Below are 23,457 nucleotides of genomic sequence, written 5' to 3' on the forward strand. Positions count from 1 at the left end.
TAAGCAGAATGATTGAAATTCAGCCCTGGATTTTCACAACAAAAATACTTAGAATTATCAGAACAATAAAGTGTGGTAAGGAATTTACCATAATATGATCTAATCACACTGGTGCTCCGGCACAGATGGGGCCGGCTGGTGTTCTTGGTGGGAAAAGCTAATTTAGGATGGAAACTCAGCCTTCTGCTGGCAGGATGCTCACAGTCTCTCTCTCTCTCTCTCTCTCTCTCTCTCTCTCTCTCTCTCTCTCTCTCTCTGTGTGTGTGTGTGTGTGTGTGTTGCGCACACGGAGGCTCTTGGAGATGATGGTGCAGAAGAGCTCCTGGGGTGCCGTTACAGTCTATTGTCTCCACAATCTATGTATTTAACAGACCCTGAACAGAGATACTCCACTGGGGCTGTTCTGACCAATCAAATCAGTGATGTTTTGACATAACAGAGATTTGCTCAATAAAGTGAAACAGATCATGGATAAATATGTATTCATATGGACACACACGTGAGCTTGTGTGTGCTATGGAAACATGGCTTTTCTGTTCCAGGTCCATAAATGTTAGTCCACCCTGGTTATACATACAGATTCTATTTAATGACACCTAGAGTGATAAATGTGACAGGCAGTGGTAGGTGCTGGCATGTCATTCCCCATCCCCTTTAGCACTGGAAGGTTCTATCTATGTTACTTGGCCTTGCTTCAGCTAAAGACAGTCACCTCAGGTCAAATCCTCTTCTCAGAGCAGCTTTCACGAAAGGACTGACTGGCACTAATGTAAAAACTCATTCTCTCTAAACTTGGAGCAGTTCTCAATAACTGTGGGGTCCTGGAGCTTGTGCAGGAGGTGCTGGTGGAGGCACAGGGCCAACATTTCCTCACCCAGTCCTGCTTTGTCCCTGTCCCTCCTACAGACAGCAGTTTTGGAGAGTCACCCCCTGACACACACATACACACACCTGCCATGAACATCCAGCTAATGGCTTGCTCCCCAGGGAGCCCAGGTATGTGTGCTACATTCTTTTGTAAAGAATGATCAAGTATGAGCGAGAAGTATGCTTAGTCGATGACAAGGCTTGTGACAGCAATGCTATAAAACTTACCTAAAACTGTGATATGGGGTCCAAAGAACAAATTCCTAAGTCTAGTTTAAAGGTCTTTATATTTAAAGAAAACTGGGCCAGTAGTTCAAAGGTGGCAATTTTCAAGCCAAATAGTAACCTGGATTTGTACCAGTCTACTTCCTAGGCTTTTTGCATATTATGTACTCCCTTTTGATTTAGAAGAAAAGGTGAGAATAGTGGTGCCCCTATGGAAGGAAAGCCATCAAATTAGGATTGAGATATGAGTCATACGAGAGACAAAGCTGCTTTCGGGGCTCTGGATGGTCTCTTGATGCATTCCTCTAACAGCAACCGGCCTAACAAGCACAGATATTCCCTCTAGAGGCCAACAAGGCCCACGTCACACAAACTTCCCCAAGCCAGAGGTCAGGAGGTCTGAGATCCTGTAAGAGCTAATGAACATACATAGCATCCCTAAAGCGCATGGGCGTCGAGTGTCCCAAATTCAACCCCAGGAAAGCTATCTACTGATGCAACGAGACCCTTCAGCTGGGAAACTACAGCTTCCTGATTCTGTGAAAACCACACTGCAGTTTACCTTGAGGGGCTCGGTTCTCTTCAGCATGTTGTTATATTTTAGGTTGTAGTTTATTAGTATGTTCAAAGTCAACCTCACTTCTCATTTTTCTCTCATAACTTCCAAGGAAAAGCATAGTTTTCTTTTTCATTTTTAACTTCAGATTTCTTCCTCCCAAACGAATTAAGAAAAGTCAGTGGGAAATAGAAATTAGGCTTTGGAATTTGAAGTGCATAGTGTCCACATTTGACCTGCAGCTCCAACTGATCAGAGTAAGTAAGTAACTACATAAGATGCAAGGTCCTACTTTTAATTTCTGATTCTATGGGTAGGTGTGTTGCCTGAATTTATGTATGGTGTGCCAGGTCCTGTAGGAAGCTAAGGGCAGCCACAGTCCAATGAGAACTCAGGGGGAAATCCCAACTGTACTATGCTTTGGGAGACCCGCTCTTCCTGAGGTTAATCTAGTGCATGTGAGGCTTGGAGTGCCCCATCTTATTACCAGCCCTATCAGCCCCATCTAACCCTGCACCCCAGATGTCTCCTGAATGTGACCCAAGCATACAGCAGTAAGGTCAAGAGGTTGGGAATGAGTTATGCATTTGCACCCCTTGTAAAGGTTCACATTGTTTCCTTAAGAGAGAAGTCTCAACCTTATGTAGCTGCAAATGTGGCCTTATTTTGAAGTAGAGTTTTTATAGATGTCAGAAAGTTAGAGTAAGGTCACAACAGATTAGATGGGTTAGAAAGTAGACACATAAGACAGAAGGCATATAGAAAAGACAGGAGGAAATCGAGGTAGAGTAGACACAAGCCAGGGTTCCTGCAACAATTAGAAGCCAGGAAGAGAAGGGGAGGTCATGCCAGGAGAGCTGCAGAGAGCACAGCTTATAACACTGCTTGGGGACTAGCCTCCTGAGCCACATAGCTGAAGTCCCTGCCTCTCTATACAAGCCAATGCATCCTTACTTAGGAAAGGGTTTTACACCTGAGCTTCCAGATGATCACACCACACAGGGGACTACAAAAAGCACCATACACTTCCAACTTCTTCAGGAGCAAACAGAAAAGCCCTGCAGGGAACTGGGGAAACCCTTTTCTCCATTGTGCAAACTCTGCCATGTCTCCTCAGCACAGTCACTGAGGATTGAAACAAAGGGGAGGTTCCCGGCCTGAGCTCAGCAGCCTGCAGTCTTAGTTTACCGAATAAACACATGGAAGTGTTTAACACTTACTTAACTACTATTACTACTGTCTATCACAGAATTCATCTGTCTCTCTACAGTAGTTCCACAGTTAAAAGTAAACAAATAAACATTTTCTCATAACTTAGTGCCGGGCGTATGTATAAAAGGAATGAGTTGTCTTATCAGGAATACACCTTCCAGTCACCCCATTTCCACATTTCTTCAAGAGGCCAAATGTCTCCTGTATGTCAATCAGATCTCATTCACACCCCGGACAGATCCAGCTTGGCATGAACTGAAGAGGCTTCCCAGAACCCACCAGGTCTACCATGCTTTTCCCAGGCTATGACTTTTTCCTCACGTCCTCTGCTGCTCCCTCTCCTATGACAGTCTGGCCACACTAGTCTGTACACCCTTGGCTCTCCCTGTCTGGAGTGCCTTCCGTCCTGTTCCTGTGGCTTCACCATGGCTTCCTCCAGGTCTCTCTCCTGAGTCCTAGGCCCAGACAGTCACTACTGCCAGTGGCTTCTCCCCTTTAACTTTCTTCTTGGCTCCTAACATGTATTTACTCTGTTTTGCATACTTGCTTGCCTCTTCATGGTCTCCTTCCCCTATTAGTGTGTGCTCTGTTTAGCTCCATGCTTCATGAATCTATCTTAGAACAGATACTACATAAGTGATTTGCTGGATCAAAATGATAAAAATGATTACAGTTTGAAATTTGCTTGGTTTTGGTGTTTACTTTTTAAGGGAAAACCACAGCATTAATGGTGAGCAACAATTCACTTAACTGTTGTTGTGAGCTTATGTTTATATTCTTTTAAACATTCTTACACTAGATTTTCATTCTAATTGAATAATTTACAGACTTTATTAGAAAGTTCCTAAGTATGTCCCAGAATGGGACAGAGAGACAGCAACAGGCAGGTAGTTTGGGTACCTGGGAGGCAACCTAAGTGCCCATGAGCAGGAATGTGACCATGTGACACAGGACGATAAATTACAAGGTGGCCCTCAAGCTGGAAGCCCAGATCTTTGGTAGCAAGTTAGGACCTGGAGGCCTAAAGCAAAAGAGATGCGGATGAGCTGGTGGGCCTGCCATGCAGTGGAGAGGGATGCAGGATTACCTTCTCAGTCCTGCAGTTGCTCAGCCCCATGTTGTTCATGGAGGACAGTTTCCCATCAACTCCGTGTGGCTGCTGTTGCTGCTCCCGCTGGATCTGTTCTCGCATCTTCCGAGCCTCCTGAATGGCTTTCATCACTGTGTCCTGGTCCCCAAACAGGGCAGGAGAGTTGAGACTGGATAGTATATCTGCATACACAGGGTGCATTATTAGAGGCGTGTGGGGACATAGTCTCTCATGTGCTGGCTATGATCCACTCCCCAGGGTAACAGTGTAATCTCTGAACAAGGAAGGGGTACATTTGCTATTAAGGAAACTACAACACTAGTTAGAGAACAGAAAGTCAAGTCAACCAAGCTGTACAGGTTCAGGGTGCAGGTTGCACATGGAGGATACCCCAGCACCTCGGGCTGTGTGGTTGTTTTCTACCCTCTCACAGATGACTGGTCCAAGGTTCTAATCTTGTATGTACTGGGGGGAGTATTTTCCCTGCTTGTGCCTACAGTATCAATGCCCCTACATTCCTGTCCTAGATCTATTGGGAGGGTAACTGCTTTGCATATGTCTGTAATTTACGTACAATCTTTGCTGATCTGTGGGGGATGGACAAGACAGGGGTAGGCAGAGAGGCAGCTGAGATTTGTCCCCATCCTCTGTTTATTTGTGTGCTATGTGGAGGAGAGCAGTTTTAAGCTCAACAGAATGAGACCTAAGAGGGCACATGTGCACTATGGTGACATCTGTATGTGTATGTTATGTGTCCACTGCAGGAGTGAGGGGGCGGGGAGGAACACAACACGCTCTCCATTCTCCAAGAGCTGGCTGGTTAATGAAGCATTCTTCTTATCATGCTGCCTCGGTTATTTACCAAGAGGATGACAACCCTGCTCCACCCCCAGCTTGGACACCCACTGCTCCCAGCCCTCTCCCCCACCCCCGCTCCTGACAGTGAAGCAGTATGTGTGTCGATGGCTTTAACATGAACACAAATCCTAAAATCAAGTAAGAATAAACATTTTCCTTCAATATACTCTGTGTAACCCAGGGGGGAAAATGAAATGGGAACTAATTTTCCTCTATGCTTTGCATTGTTCTCATCTTAAATGAATACTTTGTTGGAATGGTTTTCCATTTGGAGACAAAGGAGGGCAATTATTTGATTACTGATAGATTTCAGCTGCTGTAGTGTATTTGACACAATCTACTTGTGTGAGGCCCTTTGTATTTTACCACACATGTGTGTTAGAGGCACATATGTATATATGCATACACCTCACAGAGACAGGAACAGGAAACCAGACTACAATCAAGCTTATATCACATGCCTTGTATGTACAATGTGTGTACACATATATGTGTATATATGCACATATATATACCTACATATAGAAAATGTTGCAAAAAGTTCCAAAAACTGTCTATGAAAATGTTTTTAAAAGTCAGTTACTTTATAAAATATTAAAAACATTTTCTTTTGTTTTGGAAGTTTCAGATTAAATAAAAGACCACTTTTATGAAATACTATTTGCACAAGATTGCTGTCCAACAGCTAATGCTTTTACTCCTGCCCATCTGGCTTCTGACCTAAGAAGCTGCTGACAGGAGCAGGGCCTGGGACATACCAGCTTTGTCTCTATCCCTTTGGATGCACAGTCCAGGCTGTAAGTACTTTCCAAACAACATGTGAAAGTGACTGCACAAAGGCACCTCAAGAAGCAGGCCTCTGTTTCCTTATGTTGGTTCTCTTTTCTCATCTCCCAACTCCCAAGATGCCAGCCAAAAGAAACAGTTTATGTTAACGTTCTGGATGTGTGTCTCCATCCTCTCCCTGAGGGGCCCTGACAGGGTGTAAGAATCTGTGGCTCCTAGGAGAGGAGCCTAACTGGAAATCAGAACAGACTGCTGTCCACATCCTAACGTCCCAACTGCCAGTGGTAACACCACATCTTACTGTCAGAAGACACACTCACACTCAGCCCAGTTGAGTGTACTTCTAACTGTGAGCTTCCTGATAGGCAATAAGGCTCCATGATTCAATACCACAAGGAAGAGGACATAGTAAGAAAATGGCCAGTCTAATTCCCACCACCCACGCCCCCACAGTCTTTATTTGGAAACCAAGAGACATGAAAAGTCTACTAACAATTCCCTTAGTGCTTGCTTTGTTCCTGCCGACAAGTGCCTTCCTGTCTTTGTTTCATTTTACCAAAGTAGGAGAGAATGCTGGGATCCACCTATCATTGTCTTTCAAAATGGAGACTCTGGCAGGTGGACTGTTCTCTTCAGGCCTGCAGAAACCCACAAGCTACACAATACTATTGACCTTTCAGGGCTTAGGAAATCCAAAACCACTCCAGTCACTAACTTTTTGGTTCAGATGTGTCCTCATGCTTTTACTATATACTTTTCAAACAGGGGCAAGAAAATCCCTTCAAGTTCTTGAAAATGCCCTTCAGAGGGCAAGAAGGAACAGGCATATTGTGACATGCTTCTTGTATGAAGCCAATTCTTGATGCCCTTACAAAACTACGTCAGGGCAAAACTGACAAAACTCAGACCCCGCTAAGTGTCTCATGACCAGGATCTGTCAGGATCTGCCATCATCCAAAAAAAAAAAAAAAAAAAAAAACAACAACAAAACAAACAAAATAAAATAAAATGGATGCTAGAAGGACTTGTGACAATTTATAAAATTTCTAGTTTGCACAAGATACTAAGTTGGGTCTGCTTCAGTGGGACCTACATTGCTGTCCTTCCCAAGGACCAGGTGACCCAGGGCTAGAAGGCGCTGGCCCAATTGCTTTCTTTCCCAGTTCACAGGTCTCTTCCATTTACCTAAAGAGGATCCTCTCCCCAGGCTTCCTCCAATGGGGCTGGGGATGCTGCTTTTGTTTGGCAGGTTGACAGGGCTGGTTTTGCTGGCTGGGAAGAGGTTCTGGGTGGGAGATGTTGGGGACTTCACAGGCTCCGCTGTCTTAGGCCGGGATGAGAGATTCAGCGGCTGGGCTGTTGTTTCATCCTACAAAAGTTTAACATAAATAATTATTTTAAAAAAGACAAATGAAGCCCATTATCACTTAGTAAGCCACAGTTATTTTACACCTCCGAGACAATGCCACGTTCTCCTACAATTATAACAAAAGAAGCTAATTACCCACCTCCTTGAAGATTCATCGGAAGGCACCTCATTAATTTCCCTGTGTTATGCTTCTATTTACATTAACTGTGTAGTTGGATCATTCTTTTTGCCAAATTAAAATCTGAATTAGCTCACATTACAGCTTAATTTCCTAATGTGTTTTCAGGGATCTAAATTAACCTAGGGCATTTACAAAGAATTATTTAAAATTTCAGTAGCTCTGTAGTGCTTTTGTGTTAGTCTCTCTGAAAAGTTCCTGTGACTATAAATAGTCCCCGCAGCTAATTTTTTAATATATATTTTAAATCAAACAATTCCAAGTACTTTAGAATGGAAACATGGAAAGCCATCTCTGCTCTCCAAGGCCCCTGCCCTCAGAGTCCCATGCCACACCACAGGCTTCTATGTGGCTTTCTGGGTGTGGGTGCTCTTGTGGTTTATATTCTGGTCTCTATTCATGTTTAAAATTAATTTTTGTGAAGAGCAAGCATACATTATAATTATGTTTTACATGCTATGCTATATGCAATTTATTTTTCATGCTTAAAGTGATGTCTTGTTACAATCTTTGCTACATATATTTATGGAATGTCTATTTTAAGACCCATATCCCTCCACACCAAGCCCAGTATTTTCATCTCTGGCTTGGAACTCTGAGTTAGCCAGTGGCTTGAAAGTTAAGCAACTTGTTTTCATTTTGTCTCATCTATCCAACCGTCAAAGAGCTACAGAGAATATTTCTCTCATTTTACATATTTAAATATGTGATTTAAAGGTTCAATATTAAGATTTGCATTATTGCATTCTGAAGGAAAATCAGCAGCAAATGTCAGATCCCATCTCACTTCTGGGACACAGGGGACTTGTTTTCAGTGACATTATTGAGAATGCACAACAGAATCTGGTAACAGAACATTCTCTCCCAGGGTAAACATGTGACCTCACTGAGGCTTAGATCTTTATCTATAAAAAGACAGCCATATACTAAGGGATGTCCACCAATAGCCATGCCAGAAAATAACAGTGGAGGAGGAGGGGCAGAAGGGCAGGCGCACTGACCATGCAGCAGGCATGACACTGGCACCTGCAGTGCATTAGCCACTAGAGGATGAGCTGTACCACTCAAACCCAACAAATGCAGAGATGAGCATCCAGATAACCAAAAGTCCCTCCTCAAGGCTGTATAGGGAGAGAAAAAAATTGAACCTAACTTACTGGACTCCAAATCTCGCCCCTGCCCTTTCTACCAAATGACCAGCAAAAATGATCACTTGTCTCTGTCCCTTTGAGTTGTTTTGTTGTTGTTGTTGTGCTTGGTATTAATAGGAAGCAAGTGCTCAGGCCCATCTGTGTGCAACGCACTTTAATCTATATTTAGTATAGGGCATGTTCTGGGGAAACATGATTACATCCACTATGAATGTCAAAATTATCTGATGTACTAAATTAACTTGCTTCTTTTTGCCCTTGACTCAAAGGATATTTAAACTAGTCACTTCCTTCACTCATATTGGAATCATAGCGATTTATATGCTAAGTATTTCACTCATGTTCTCCATGTTTCTTTTATTTGGAGTTTGCTGAACTTCTAAAATGCCTGAATTTAGAGTGTTTGTCCAGTTAGAGACATGTTCCACCACTATTCCTTTATATGTAAGTCAACTTCTTTCTTTCTGTCATGCAAGTTAGGCCAAGTGACATTGCCCCAGGACAGAGTCTTTCTTCTGTTCTACTTTGCATTGTTTTGCTCTGTCTTCCATGTTTTTTTTTTTCTCCTGTGGGTCTGAACTGCTCCTAATCCTATCCAGTGACTGCTCACCTGCACTACTGAGCTTACCACTTATAGGAAACTAATTTTACTTCTGTGCTTTGTCTTATATTTATGATTTCTTCAATTTCCTGGAAAATATGAACTTTACAACATGTTTTCAGTTTTACATATGCTCTAATTTACTATTTATAATTCAAAATTTATGTCAAGAAGTTCTCCATTGTAAATAATGAGAGGGGCAGGAACAGGTTTACTTCTTCAGGTTAAGAACTCACTGTAGCTGGGTGTGGTGGTGCACACCTTTAATCCCAGCATTCGGGAGACAGAGGCAGGCATATTTCTGAGTTCAAGGCCAGCCTGGTCTACAAAGTGAGTTCCAGGACAGCCAGGGCTACACAGAGAAACCCTGTCTCGAAAAAAAAACAACAACAGCAAAATAAAACAACTCCCTGTCAGGACACAGGACATGATGCCCATTAGACAGTGCTCTACAGGGATCTATGCTAGGAGTCTGGGAAAGTGATTCCTGAAAAAAAGTGAATTCTAGACTGGTCCTACTTTAATATCTAGAAGGAGTTTCTGGGAAGTGGTACAGGGAATGACGTAGCCTCCCTGAGTAGAGAGTTCAGAATTTATGATTGCTAATGTAGACATAACTTTTGGGGGGTACTAAAGAGGACAGATCGACAGACTGGCCTGCATGCTGATATAGTTGAGCTCTAGTAGCAGATGCATGTGAGAAGGCATCCCGAGGCTGGGGAGAATGAAGAGAGTAGACAAAATGACTGTGTGTTCATAAAGGACTGAGAAGGCTTACTCTCACATTACCACAGTGCAAAGGCAAAGGAGGCTGTTGCCTCATCTTGGTAGTTTAGCTACCTCAAGATTCCTGGTTGTTTTGAACTTAACAAATATGAAAAGTATATCCAGAGAGAATCCAAAAGTTCTGTGTCTTAGAATAGATTTCAGATACTTAAAGAAATGCAAACACTTTAGTAGTCAACACTGTGAAATTCAAAATATGTGTATCTATTCAATAACTATGAGCTTATACAGAAGCACGATAATATGAATAAAGAAGAGAAAAATACAACTGCTTTCAAACAAACATCAGAATGGCACAGAGAGTAGAGTTAGATAAGACAGAAAAACAAAAGCAGCAACTTATAGGAGGCTAGAATGCAGACAGACCATGACACAGTCTAGAATATACAATCAGAGAAAACATTTATGTTCTTTCTATATAAGAACAGTGGCATTTTTTGTGACATTTTGGTAGGGCTAATAATTGTATGCCCCTCCCCACTCAGTTTAAGATAGCACAAGGCATATGTCAGGGAGCAGGCTGTAGGGACTGAGTGCCTTGCCAGGCTGAGAAGGCTTTTGCTGTATATAGAGCAGACACATGATACTTACAGCCCAGCTCAACATTTCTCAATCTTTCTCGGTATGGGAGTATGCAAGCAGACACTTTTATTCCAACACTGAAACTACCTTCATTTCCTTCATGACCACCAACTCCTAGATTACAGTGACAGACTTTTAACAGATGAAACCCCCCTGTTTATCTGTTACCTTTGACAAATCTTACCATGTCATATTTTACTCTACAATGTGTAATAGTGCTTTATATAATGAGAACCCTGATGTATCTGATGATCAAATCTTCACAGTCAGCAGACTGAGTTTATTCTCAGAAGTTCTTCAGTAATAGAAACATTCGATTTAAATGCTCACTTTATATTTTGGTTTATATAGTTCTACTCACATATATAATATATGATCTAAGATGTAAGAAATGGGTCCTTTGTTGCTAGCATAAAATAGTCAAGTCAAACCATACAGAACTCTTATGCCTAAGAATTTGCATGTGGTCAAGTGAGTAATAAAATCTGTTGGCCCACAAAGCTGGAATGGTAAAAGCAGATAGAAACTTGAATTTAGCCAGGGAACATTTACTCATCTAGTAAAGGCTTGGTTTGGTTCAGTTCCAGTTGGCCAACTTAAATTACAAAATGACTTTTTCACATTAAAATATTTAATACCCAAATAGCCTGAGTTGCGGTGGGTGTTTCACATATTCTTTCTCTTACAGCTATGAAGAGACTTAGTCCTTGTTTGAGCTGCTATGCTATGACTTGTATTCACAAATAAGCTTTTGGAATATAAAACAATGTGTTTCCACAAACTTACAATTCCTGTGTTGTTATAGCCCAAGATTTCTAACAATTAAGTGTAATTTCACCTTATTTCTCTAGAGAATCTAAAAGAATGGATGTCATTAAGTTAATATTTGGGGGTCTCCACCTCCAAACAGGCTACTTTGGGGATGCTCATGGTTTTGGTCTTCAACAATTGAAGTCCATTATTTTTACAGATTTTTTGAAATCTCAACATTGCTATCTGAAAATTGACCATAATGAAACCCCTTCAGTGACTGCAGAACACTCAGTAGTGATGCTGGTTCATCTCAAGTGTTTCCTATGTGAAGAGTCAAAAGCTGCCCAGACTCCCCAGATACAATGCTTCTGATGCATTACATCCATGTAGCCACACGTAGCACAACTCTCCAAGGTCATGGCCAATTACACACAACAATTATTTCTCCAAACAGTGTGAATTTATTAATTCAATATTGGAAGAAGATACAGTCCCCCAAGCCAACTTATATTTTGTATAGGAACAATATGTAGCACACATTTGAAGTGCCTGATCATTCCTCTTGTCACCAAGTATCCCTCAGGTGACCAGTTTGGGGACATTGACAAATCAGTTAAGAAAACCATATATCAACACTCTTCCCATAACTGCGAGAGCACATTTATCCTCTCATAATGACATGACTTCAAAAGTACCATCAGCCAGTGGTGCTCTATCCCTCAGCTCCTGTGGCTAGCCAGTGCTAAGACAGCCCTCTACAGACTATGCCAAGTCTGGCATTAGAATTCCTTCCATCCTCTTTTAACACCAAGGATTCTAGGTCCTACTCTGATACTGTGAGGGGGCTCCCCACCTGTTTGAGGATCAAGGAGAAAAGTGTTGCAAGTCTATGACAAAGACTGACAATACAAGCACAGTCATTTCTGCCAGTGAACATTAAAAAAGGAAAGCCAGACTCTGAAGGGAGAGATTTTTGAGGAGAGAGTTTTTGGAGTTCGGTAAGCATCTCTCAATATAGCACTATTGTTATCAAAAGGGGAACACCTGCTTCTCGGTGCTCAATCATGACATCCCTATAAAGAGGCACATTTGGGAATCTTTTATGTTGCTGTGTTCCTGCTGCTTACTCCCAGCATAGCCCGCTTCACTACCTTTCTTACAAAGCTATTTTCCAAACCGTTTCCACAATCCTGCAAAGCAAGTACCTTAACTTGAGTTACAGGGCTGGTCCCTCTCTTTTCATTTTTTATCCCAGTAGGTGAGACTGCCCCTGCCGAGTTTGGTGGCTGTGGAGTTGATGGCATCTTTGCTCCAGGTGACACCTGCATGCTGGCCAGCTGAGCGGCATAGAGCTGCTGCAAAACAGAGAAGGCGAACATCAGTCTCATTAAATACAGCTGAAACAGGTTCAAAAAACCCTTACGGTATTGTCAGATAACAGCTCTCAGAACCCTTAAGTTTCTCTCTGGTGTTTGTTTTTTTGTTTGTTTGTTTTAAGAGGAAAATAAGAAAAGCTAAGTAACTCAGAATGTAAGAGGTAAGAGGGCTGGAATGAGAAACACGGTGCGTGGCTGTTCCAGCAGTGACGATAGGAGGAGACTGGTCTCTACAGCTCAGTCCTTTCAGCTGCACTAAAAGGAATTGGCTAAGCAATCTCTGAGGGTCCTTCTAGAGCCCGAAATCACTATACAAAGTTCTTTAATGTCCAGTGAGTCCACGTGTGGACTAAGAAACTAACCCGAACTTCCCTGAGAAACCTCGGTTCTACCATACTTCTCTGGGGATCAGATCCTTCTTGGAGATCAGTCCTGCCTCTATGCTCCCTAACAGCAGCCACTTCCCTCTCAAGGTCTTATCTCTAGGCACCATATAACGGTCGGTCGTTGACAGGGTATGGCCACATTGGTAGCCATAGAAACAAAAAGTGAACCTTCTTTTCCTGGCCCTAGGACTGAATGAGGTAACCAAATGGCTTCTTTATGCCTAGAATAGCTCTGCTGGTATCTCCCAGAATTCTCTTTGGCTTGCAATTCCAGCTTCATCTGCTCTTCTAAGCATTTGCAAAGGTTCTCTTTGGTAGTAGACCTCTGTTCTATCTTCCTGAGGCAAGGTAAACAGACTACCTGATACTGTAAATCTTAAAGTGATCAACATTAAGTACATCGATGAAACTGAATGTAGACCCAAGACTGGAATATAAGCCAATCTCACTTTTATATAATTTTAGATTTTATCAAAATAATGTTACACATGGTTTCATAAGTTCAGTATTACTTTAAGGCTTTTAAATAAAAGAAATCACAACAGCATGAGCACCTTGAAAAAGTTAGAGCCCCTATAGCCACCCATGATGGCCTTGGCCTCCCGCACTGGCCTCTCCACTTCATGTCTACTCTGTGGAGACCATAGCGACTACTCTTTTCAGCTTGGTTGACTGTTCTGACTGGCACTTTCCACCTTGCTTGCAGATGTTTATGTGCTGTTCTGTCCTTATCCTTTGACCTCACACAGGAGGATGAAAGCTTGGCCTTACTACATCACCAACCATTTGTGCTTTTATGTATCCCTCCAATTGCTTAATGTTGACATCACACATTTTAGGTTAGTCTCACTGTTCCATTCTACCTTGGCACTATTCAAAGCTGAGCTATGCAAAGAGCTATATTTCATTCTTTCTTCTCTTCTCTAGTCTCTCCTCCCTCTCTCTCTCTCTCTCTCTCTCTCTCCTCTCTCTCTCTATTTCTCTCTCTCTCTCTTTCTCTCTCTCTCTCTCTCTCTCTCTCTCTTGCTCACTCTCTCACTCTCTCACTTGCTCTCTTGCTCTTGCTCTCGCCATACAAGGATTGAATTTGGGTCTTCAGGCTTGCTAGGTAAATACCACTGAGCTACTTCCCCAGACTTCATTATTTTATTTAAGACAGGCTATCACAACGTTGTCCAGGCTGGCCTTGAAGGCCTCTGAAAGCCAGACATGCCTTGGACTTGTGAGCCACCTGGCCCAGCCTTCCCTGTACTTGGAACTACATGGATTAGACACAGCAACACCTTTTCTCTTTAACTTTTTATTTTGGTAGATTTAGTATTTGTATTTTTTATCATTTTACTTTTCATTTCTCTCCTTTTGGTTTCTGTAACTATCACTGGGTAATTCCCAGACTCTCCAAAAGACCAAGAAAACTCAATACAATAAAGTTGACTATACAGCTAATCTCCAAATCCCTTAGAGATAACCTCTTAGGATTCTCTACACCCTTGCTCCGGTCTGAACTAGTTTATTCATTAGGCTGCTGTGCTACATAGAATCCCCTTTGTGTCTCCCATATTGGATTCTGTTTTCTGTCTGTCACAGCTTCCTGTCTGTTAGTTAACTGTCTTATTTTAGGTAGTAAATACCTTCAAGGAAATACTTGAGAAAGTGCCTATGAGGTTAGTTTTTAGGTACTAATAATTCAGGAAACTGTTATTATATTCCCTTGATATAGAATTCTAAGTTAAAAATTACTCCTAGAATTCCAAAGACAATGACCTACTGTCCTTTTTCTCTTTTTGCTAAAAAAAGTCTGATGTCATTCCGACTTCAGATTCTTCATATGAAATCAGTTGTCTCTTGAGATAGCATTGACTTTTTCCCTTTATACCAAATGTAAAGATTTCATCCCGAGGTCTATCTGCCTGTTGCCTTGGCACTCACTGGTCTGGAGCCCAGCCTGTCTAATGTATAAAATCATGTGTTTCAACTCTAGGCAATGCTCTGGGATTTCCCATCAACTCACACCAATCAACGTTAGACATGCTCATGGACCTTAGTTTTTCCTTCTGTCTCCTACTATGCAACATATTACTCTACTCTATTACAGATTTTTTTTTATCAATTTCTAAGAGGTCTATGAATTTTCCTAAGTTTCAGCTATCCAATTTTAAGGGTCCTTTTGTTCCCTGGCTTCTTTTACAAAGCATTTTGATTACTTTTCTGTTGGGTAATATTAATGATGGCTTTGAATTTGTTTTCTTTTTCTGTTCTCTGCACTTATTTATCTCTTTAATCTTTTGAGCTCTTCCTCATTGGAGGCTTTTCTAAAAGTCTCTGGTGATGGTTGACTGATATATAAGTAACGTCACCAGAAGTGGGTGGGAATTCTAAGTGTGAGGAAATATGGCATGAGAGACTTCCATATAAAAGAATGGTGCAGAAAGTAGGTTTCTTTTTCCTTGGAGAATCCAAAATCACTCATGCTGGGCCATACTCTTAGAGGGATACTCCCAAATTCTGTCTCGGTGGGAGGGTTCATTTGGATGCCATTATTATATCTGATGTCCCAAGATTAAAAAAATAACTATAAATACAGATTCTCAAGAGTCTCTTAGTCCCTTGCTAGGTTGTGTGCTGCTAATGATGGGTAAGATGAAGCAGTATCCATTATCATGCATGAGGCTGAGGTGCCATCTCTTCTTGATTTTAAATGGCCATCTTGTTGACCACTCTCTTTCTATGTCTGCCTTCCACGACACATCGCCTTTTCTTTACTGATGACAGTTATAACTCTAGTATCCATTTCTCATGTCCCCCAAACTTATAAAGATCTTTCTTTCTACCTGTAGTCAAAGGTTGCTACTTCCAATCCTTAGATGTCCCTATTATTAGAACTTATGTAAAACTGGTAATACATGAATCTGTTAATTTACTGTGGTAACCCACAGTCAGATATCCCAATCTTAACACTGTTTATTCTTGAAAACATCATTCAAATATTTTCTTTTCTACCTATAATCAAGATTAAACCATTACCTTGATGGTCAGATTTCTATCATAATAGAAAGCTTCCTAGTTCATCAACTACAGAAAAAAATAGGTCAAACTTGACCATATTAGTAGAAGAGAAAAAACAGGTGGTTTGTGTATTTCAAGCATTACTATCATTCAGATGGACAAATAAAAAAAAATACAGTAATCAAAAACAGACCTTTCAGCACATATAATTAAATGAAAGCTTAATAAAGAATAATTTGCAAGAGCCAGATGTGCCTATGTCATGATTGTTGCTTTCTTTGGAACAATTTTTCTAATATAACAAGCCTCTAAAGAAATTAAAGTTTCTTAATTCTGTATGCAATGACTCAGTGGCAAGAAAAATTCACAAGTAAGAGTCAAACCGCTATAATTTAGGCAAAGAAAAGGCTGTGGTTTGTTTCTTTTTTACTTTGATGGATCTTTTCCTTTTGAAATTCACCAAAAAAAAAAAAAAAAAAAAAGGAAACGAGGCTGAGCATGCGGCTCATTTGGCACTGTGCTTGCCTAGCACAGTGGATCCCTTTCTAAAGCTACATGAACCAGGTATGTAGCATAATGTTTGTAATCCCAGGACTTGGGAAGTAGAGGCAGAAAGATCAGGAGTTCAAGGACATCCTTCCATACATATCAAGTTTGAGGTCAGTCTGAACTACATGAGACCATGGCTCTAAATAAATAACACAAAACAAGTTGGTAGGACACACAAACATCTGCTATGGAACTTTGGCTTGGACTAAGCCACTGAAGCTCGATAGTGAATGACCTGGGTAAAGGTAGCTTCAAATACAAAGGCGCATTGGCTAGTTTTGGGAACTATAACCAATAGCTGAATTTTAAAGAGCCATTAGGTCTTAGAGACATACTCCTTAGGAATAATCTATTCCTCATCAAAAGGAAGTTCATTTTGTTTTAATCTTTCAGGAAGCTAAAGAATGCAAAAACACACCTTTAGAAATAAGTCTATATTTTAAATGTCTAACTCAATTCAATGATCCTTTAGATTTACTGGACAACATAGTTAACTTTTAGAAATAAGGCAGCATTGTTTTCTCTAAAGTTATGATAATCATTTCACACTCATATCCAATAAGGTCTATTTAAAAGTGGCAGGACCCCATAAACTCATCCTGCTCAGAACTGGTTTCTTGTGAGTTGTGACTCTTGGTGCATTGGAAACAAGATGAAGAGCCACAAGTGAAGTGGACAGCAGGATGCAATGTAAAATTCAGTACAATAAGCCTTGAGATTAAAAAAAAAAATCAGAAAATGGAATACAACAAAAAGAAAGCTACTATATTCTACCTAATTCTACCTAATTGGAGATTTTATATTTAATTTAGATAATAAGAATGCTATTCATCAACTAGGCATAATTTTACAAAACAATTTCACGGTTCACTTTCTAAATTACTATCAGCTTAATATATCCCATTTGCAAAGTTCTGTACCAGGAACAGAGGATCCCAAGTATTGGACCAACATTCAGCCCTGGAGGTGTGAATGGAGATGCCCAACACTTAACTGGCAGCTTTCTTAAGGTGTCCATCCCTTTTGAACCTTGTGTTGAGTCAGGCATGTGTTGGTTACTGTCCATGATAGACTGTAAATTTCCTGAAGACATGAGTGATTTAATTCTTGCATGCCTGGCACTAATGACAGCAGCTTGGGAGGACGAGGTGCCTGAGGAGTACTTCTGAATTGACTTACTACACAGATCATTGCACGGCAGAAAAGATTATACCAACAAGACACAATCACACTCAGTTATATTTATTATAGGTCATGAGAATTATGTTGAATTCTAGAAAATCAAATCAAAGGAGTATACACTCAATCGTTGCTAAAATACATTGTTTCCCATGCATAGTGGGGGAGGAGACGGGAGGGGAGGAAAGAGTGTGTAAGTCACATAGGTATGAATGATGTCCCAGCGAAACCCATTACTTTATATACTAACCTCAAAACGAACTAAAACATAAATTTTAAGAATTATTTTGTTTCACAAAAATGGCCCTTTAAAGTGATTTGATGACACATTTACCAGGTGTCAAGTAACTGCTAGTGCTGTGTGCTCAAGCTTCTCACAGACAGAAGTCTGAGCATAAGAAAGGAATAGCGTCAGGCTTTTTCTTTTTAGAGTATTTACAAAGAGCTCTAACATTTTCCTGATACTGCATCTTCTTTGGAAGAATATAAAAATACTAGTTATTCTAATGACATAGCTTTAGTTAGAAGATCTCTTTGCAGACCAGGGGATTAGGAAGGAAAAAGGTCAAACTCTGATTATGTAGCTCATAGGGTTTATAAAAGCTTCATTGGATGCAGGATTCTCAGGCCAGAGTACACAGTCTGGAGATGATCAGGAACAGTGACTCCTAACCACAGCTGAGGTCTGAAAAAATCAGCAACATAGAAAAGTAGACGGCAAGCTTAGTAAAAGTCCCATAAACATTTCAATTTGGTGAAGACTTTTGTAAATGCAGATTGTTTTTCCATTTAAGTTGTGTAAAATGCTTAGTGATTGTCTGGGATACTGAACTGTGGCTTAAATATACACTATATACAAAAGAAATGCACATAAAATTGAGCCTAGTTGAATTTTTAAAATTATAAAAGCACTTATATTTTACAGTGCATTAAGAAATTATTTTTTAATCTTATTGCTGAAAGAGCCCCACCTGTACTAGCAGAGGTTTAGAGAATGTACTTAGCACTGGACCTTGGGAAGTAGACCATGGCACATAGAGACCTGAAGGGGCCCTAGCCTGATGTCCTCAGTCTATTGGTAAACTGAGGTTCTAAGGAGCTCAAGGTGTTTCCCAAGAACTGCAAGTGAAGGAAACTTCTCACTCTCACTTTGTTACCAGAATGTCACTGGAAATAGAAATTGGTTACAGGCTCAATCTTTGCACCTTTCAAATACATTTCCAGCGCTGATTGATTGTTCATTGACCAAACTTTGCTCTATACTTATAAATTAAGTCTTGTGTTAAACAGTGGAGGTACATCACAAGACTCTAAAACAACACTCCATTTAATGAGGAACTCACAGTCTATAGCTGCCTAGACAGTGCTTGTAAAGTTATAGTTAGAAACCTCTGAGACTCACAAGGAGAGAATTTCAGGAATCTCACTAAATAGAGCACTTGATACTGTCTGAAGATCAACAACAGCTTCTCCAAAGAAGATATATCTTACTTAAGTAAAAAAGCTTTCCAGGTGGGACGCTTAACAGAAAGCCTTCTAGAATGAAAACCCTCGAGTATTCTGGCTCTGAGGTGGATGTGGAGGCAAGCTTTTGAGGAACTTAGGAACTTAGTTAGGGCTGCTGAGTGCACAGAGACTGACAGATTAGGTGGGCAGTTTAGTGCATTTCAGTTGGTAACCACTGTCACACAACAAGAATGGGCTGATGAAGAAATGAAAGCAAATTATTTCGCACAGTTCTGAAGGCAGGGATAGCCAAGGCCAAAGCGCTAGGAGATTCCATGTCTGGCTGGGGTCTGTGTACTCCTACAAGATTCTTCCCACTTTGACCTTCCATGACAGAGCAAGCAAGTGTTCTCTTTCAGAGTCCTTTTTTGAGGGTTCCATACTCATGAGTTGATCCTCTCCTGCAGGTTTATTTTCTGACATCATCAGGTGGGGATTACAGCTTTCAGCATAGGACTTTTGGTGGGAACATAAATATCCAACCAATGCCAGGCTACGTTCATAATCCTAGAATTTATCTCTAAAGTCAGGTACTTAGAAAGAAAAGTTAACTAAAACCAGGAAGCACTGCATCTTCTCCATGCTATTACTATTCAGCAATCTTTAATATAAACAGATTAGGAAAATCCTCTGAAGATTGTACAAGCCTACAAATTATATACCTCTAACAACACTATCAGGAGCTTAGTCTCAGGACCAGCCTGAATAAGACCTTCCTCAGCTTTGTATCCTGATGACACTTTCATAAGAAGGCCTGCACAGATGCAGCACAAAGCAGGAGTTCTACCAAGGCAAACATGCTTGAGAGTCTTCTGGGATCCATACTGGCTGATACACTGTGCCAGAGTGATGCCATAACACTCTGTGTGTGTGTGTGTGTGTGTGTGTGTGTGTGTGTGTGTGAGAGAGAGAGAGAGAGAGAGAGAGAGAGAGAGAGATACACTGTGCCAGAGTGATGCCATAGCACTCTGTGTGTGTTTGTGTGCGTGCACGCACATGCATGCGTGTATGTGTGAAGAGACCCATGACTTGGAAACAAACAATCAATGTGATACCAAGTTATAATTTGCAACATGGTGAATCTACATTTATCATATTGAAAAAAATATTTTACTTGTATTCTTTCATGTAAGATCTCCAGTAGAGAATTCCACAGAGAAAGGTACATGGCCTTTTTATCCATAATCATATCATGTTCACACAACTATTCTTCCCATCACCTAGTGAACACTCCCATTCATTCACAATGTAATTCAGCAACCACATACTGTGTAATAAACTAAGGTACTGTGCTAAATATTTGGAGTTATTATTTTATTTAATATTTATTATAATTATATAAGAAAGGTATAGTTACTATGTTAGTAACAGTCTCTCTCATTTTTTCTCTTAAAATCAAACTGTTTGAAATAACTAAACAGTAACACATAATGAAACCCATATCTGGTTTCTAGCTAAAAGAGATTCTGATGCGGCTCCTGTTCTGAGTTCTCAATCAGCATAATACAACTCCAGATAACTGAGACTATTCATTCAAAGTGGCATTTCATAATTATAATTTTATAAATGGTGAACGAAAAGTTAGCATTACCACTAGGTATCATATACTTAATCTTCAACCAATTTAAGCCTCAGTAAAAGACCTAGAACATCAGTTCACAGACTGCAGAGTAGAGAGCAGAACCATGCAGAATATGGGTAGGGACAGGGGGACTCGATGGACAGGGGTAAAAGACCACTACTATTTTCCAGCAAATAGAAAACCAACACAAAAACCAAACAATAACTTTCCATGTTCTGAGTTCGTTTTGGAAAAAATTCTCTCTACATGTCATTTTATCTAACAAGGACACAGAGTGCCCTGCCCACTTCTTTCTCAAAAGAAAAGGAAAATTCTCCTCAGGTGTAAGTTGCCTATTGGCAATATACTGTTCAACAAAACCAGTTATCACCGTTACTACCAACAGATTTAACTCTTACTTTCATATTTATCCCCATTAACATCTGAGAATCCAAGGCTTAGTTCACACCCAGGTTAATAGACCCTACCCTGGTGTGTCCCACTGCTAAAGGGGACAACAGAAGGTGGAAGTAACAAGCTGGGTAAGAAAGGGAAGCATCATGAAGGAAGTGCCATTATTTACCTGGCTGATGCCCCAAACCTAGCTCAGCTCTCCAGGGATCCCCTGGGATCCTCTGCCTACCCAGGAAGCCATGCTGTAAAACTGGACAAGCTCAGCTGTGAAGAGGTGGAAACAGAGGCAGGTAATTAAGGCGCCTGATTTAGTGCTTGTTTAGTAGAGAGGAAAATATGTCAGTACTAGCCATTCCAGACAGAAGGAGAGGTGAGGAGGGAGTTTAAAAATAATTACTTGAAAGGTTTACAAATACTTTTACTTCTCATAAACCTTCAATGTCAACAGAACGATCCAGGAAATACAGCTGTGGTTTTCTGGAAGGGCAGAACTGAAGTCCCTGTTTTCAACACAGAAGGTACTTGTGTGGCTAGTCCATTAATATTTGAGGCTAAAGAATCCTGTCTGAGGGGATAGAAGGGAAAGGAAGGAACAGAGGAGGTGGGCAGCTTTCATTCTATGTATGAGTTCATTGCCAAGACTGTCTTGCTTTCCTGCATATTTTTATTCTGCACTCTTTCCCTTTTTTTCAATTTTTATTAAACTATAATTATACCATTTCTTCCCTTATTCCCTCCAACCCCTTCCATGACCTTCCCCTAGCTCCTTTTCAAATTCATGGGCTCTTTTTCTTTAATGGCTATTGGTGTGCACGCACCTATGTGTGTGAGAATGAACATATACATACAAGCTGCTGATCTGTTTGGTATTTCTTGTATGTATATCTTTTTCAGGACTGATTACTTAGTATTAAATAACCATTTAAAGGGCTCATCCCTGGGGTGGTGGTGGCTAATTTTCCTTTTCTCAGTAGTCATTAATTGCCTGTAGCTCTTCATCGGGGTGGGAGAGAGGCGGCAGCTATGAGATGTCCTGCATCCACGTTGGTATGCCAAAATCCTACCCATCTTTGAAACACAAAACAAAATGCCCTTTCTCTGTGAGCCCTTTCCTCCCTCTCCCTTAGCTTCTCAACCCTCTAGCTTCATGGACTTTGTGAATTTCCATCTAATTTTCTCCATGTCTTTCCCTTACACAAAATTTTGAGCTTGTTAAGAAGTGAAAGACAGGGACTTCTTTAATCTACCTTCCTAGTAAACAAGGTAATGCCTGGCATTTAATATTAGTCCTGCTCACACTGGCCATCAACCCCCTTTCATTTCCAGTCTGTGACATCTTCTTGGAATTACTATTATTTCTTCCAACAATCTTTTCCTCCTCAAAATGAAAGACAGGGGTCATCTTTGGTTCTGTAGTCCTGAAGTTTTGGACACATGAGTTCACTATGTGATACACTAGTTCTTTTACACAGAAACACTGGGCAGTGTGATGTTAGCAGGATCACTGTGAATATAATCATCTAGTCTCCCCTCCGTACATATGAGGAAATCTCAGGTCTAGAGGATAAAAGTGGTCTGCTGTACAATGGTAGCTGGCAAGCAATAGAAGAGCAACACCTGGAGCTCAGGGCCGTGGCTTCTCCAATCACCTTCATGTGCACTCAGGCTTCTGTGTCCTGTGTTCTCATAGGGACTAGGTTGCAGATAGAATTTGCACATTTTATCAAAGATAAATTTGTCTGAAAAATAATTAAGACCTAATCTGTGGGTACCCAGAAATGACTTATTTTGGAGAACTTTTTTTTTTAATATTTGTTTTTAAATGTACATATTTAAAAGTGCCACCACAGTAATTAGGTTAAGGTAATTATAATCATGTTAAGGTATTTTTGGATTTTTAAAAGTAAAGTTTATGCAATTATAGATAAAGGGGTAAAAATGTATCTCAGGTAAGAGTAGGCCTGAGGGTTTTCTTGGTCTTTGTGTAATATTCCAAAGTAAAACAGAACAAGTTTAGCGACTGTAAGCCAGTGGGAGTCAGTGAGAGCCACTGAGAACCACTGAGAACCAGGACCTGGCATGCGATTCACTACTTCTTGCAGACAGATCATAAAGGACGATAATGGAAATGAATGCAAAGAAGAGTGTCCCTACTAGATATCCCCTTGCCTAGTTCTCAAGCATTCAGTAATTTGGTCCTCTGCATGACTCAGCAAACAGGGCAGGGAATTTGATGAATTTCTCAAGAAACTTCTTTAAAAGTGAGAGTCCATCAGATGGCAAATCTTCCAATCCTCTGCTAGAGAAATGATCTGTTGAGATTCATTGTCCATTTGCACTGATTATATTGAACTATAGTTTAAGAGTAGTTCCTTGCCTGATAATGTTGCATGGTACAATTTGCTAAGAATAAGCAAAATTCTCTCTCCTCCCTCTCCTTCTCCCTCTCTCCCCCTCTCCCTCTCT

The 23,457-nt window shown here is 40.7% G+C and overlaps 1 protein-coding gene across 4 annotated transcripts in view; it reads right to left on the reverse strand.

Moving 5' to 3' along the window:
• Nucleotides 1-23,457, reverse strand: part of Sox6 (SRY-box 6) — a 554,993-nt gene that overhangs the window by 69,385 nt on the left and 462,151 nt on the right. For all 4 annotated transcript variants that reach the window (XM_029480199.1, XM_021166060.2, XM_021166061.2 and 1 more), the window contains 3 exons: nucleotides 12,220-12,369; nucleotides 6,780-6,963; nucleotides 3,948-4,132 (listed from right to left, as the gene is read on the reverse strand). In XM_029480199.1, coding sequence (XP_029336059.1) covers nucleotides 3,948-4,132; nucleotides 6,780-6,963; nucleotides 12,220-12,369 — 519 coding nt within the window. The remainder of the gene's footprint in view (nucleotides 1-3,947; nucleotides 4,133-6,779; nucleotides 6,964-12,219; nucleotides 12,370-23,457) is intronic.

The sequence above is a fragment of the Mus caroli genome, chromosome 7, assembly GCF_900094665.2.
Source record: "Mus caroli chromosome 7, CAROLI_EIJ_v1.1, whole genome shotgun sequence".
Classification (NCBI taxonomy): domain Eukaryota; kingdom Metazoa; phylum Chordata; class Mammalia; order Rodentia; family Muridae; genus Mus; species Mus caroli.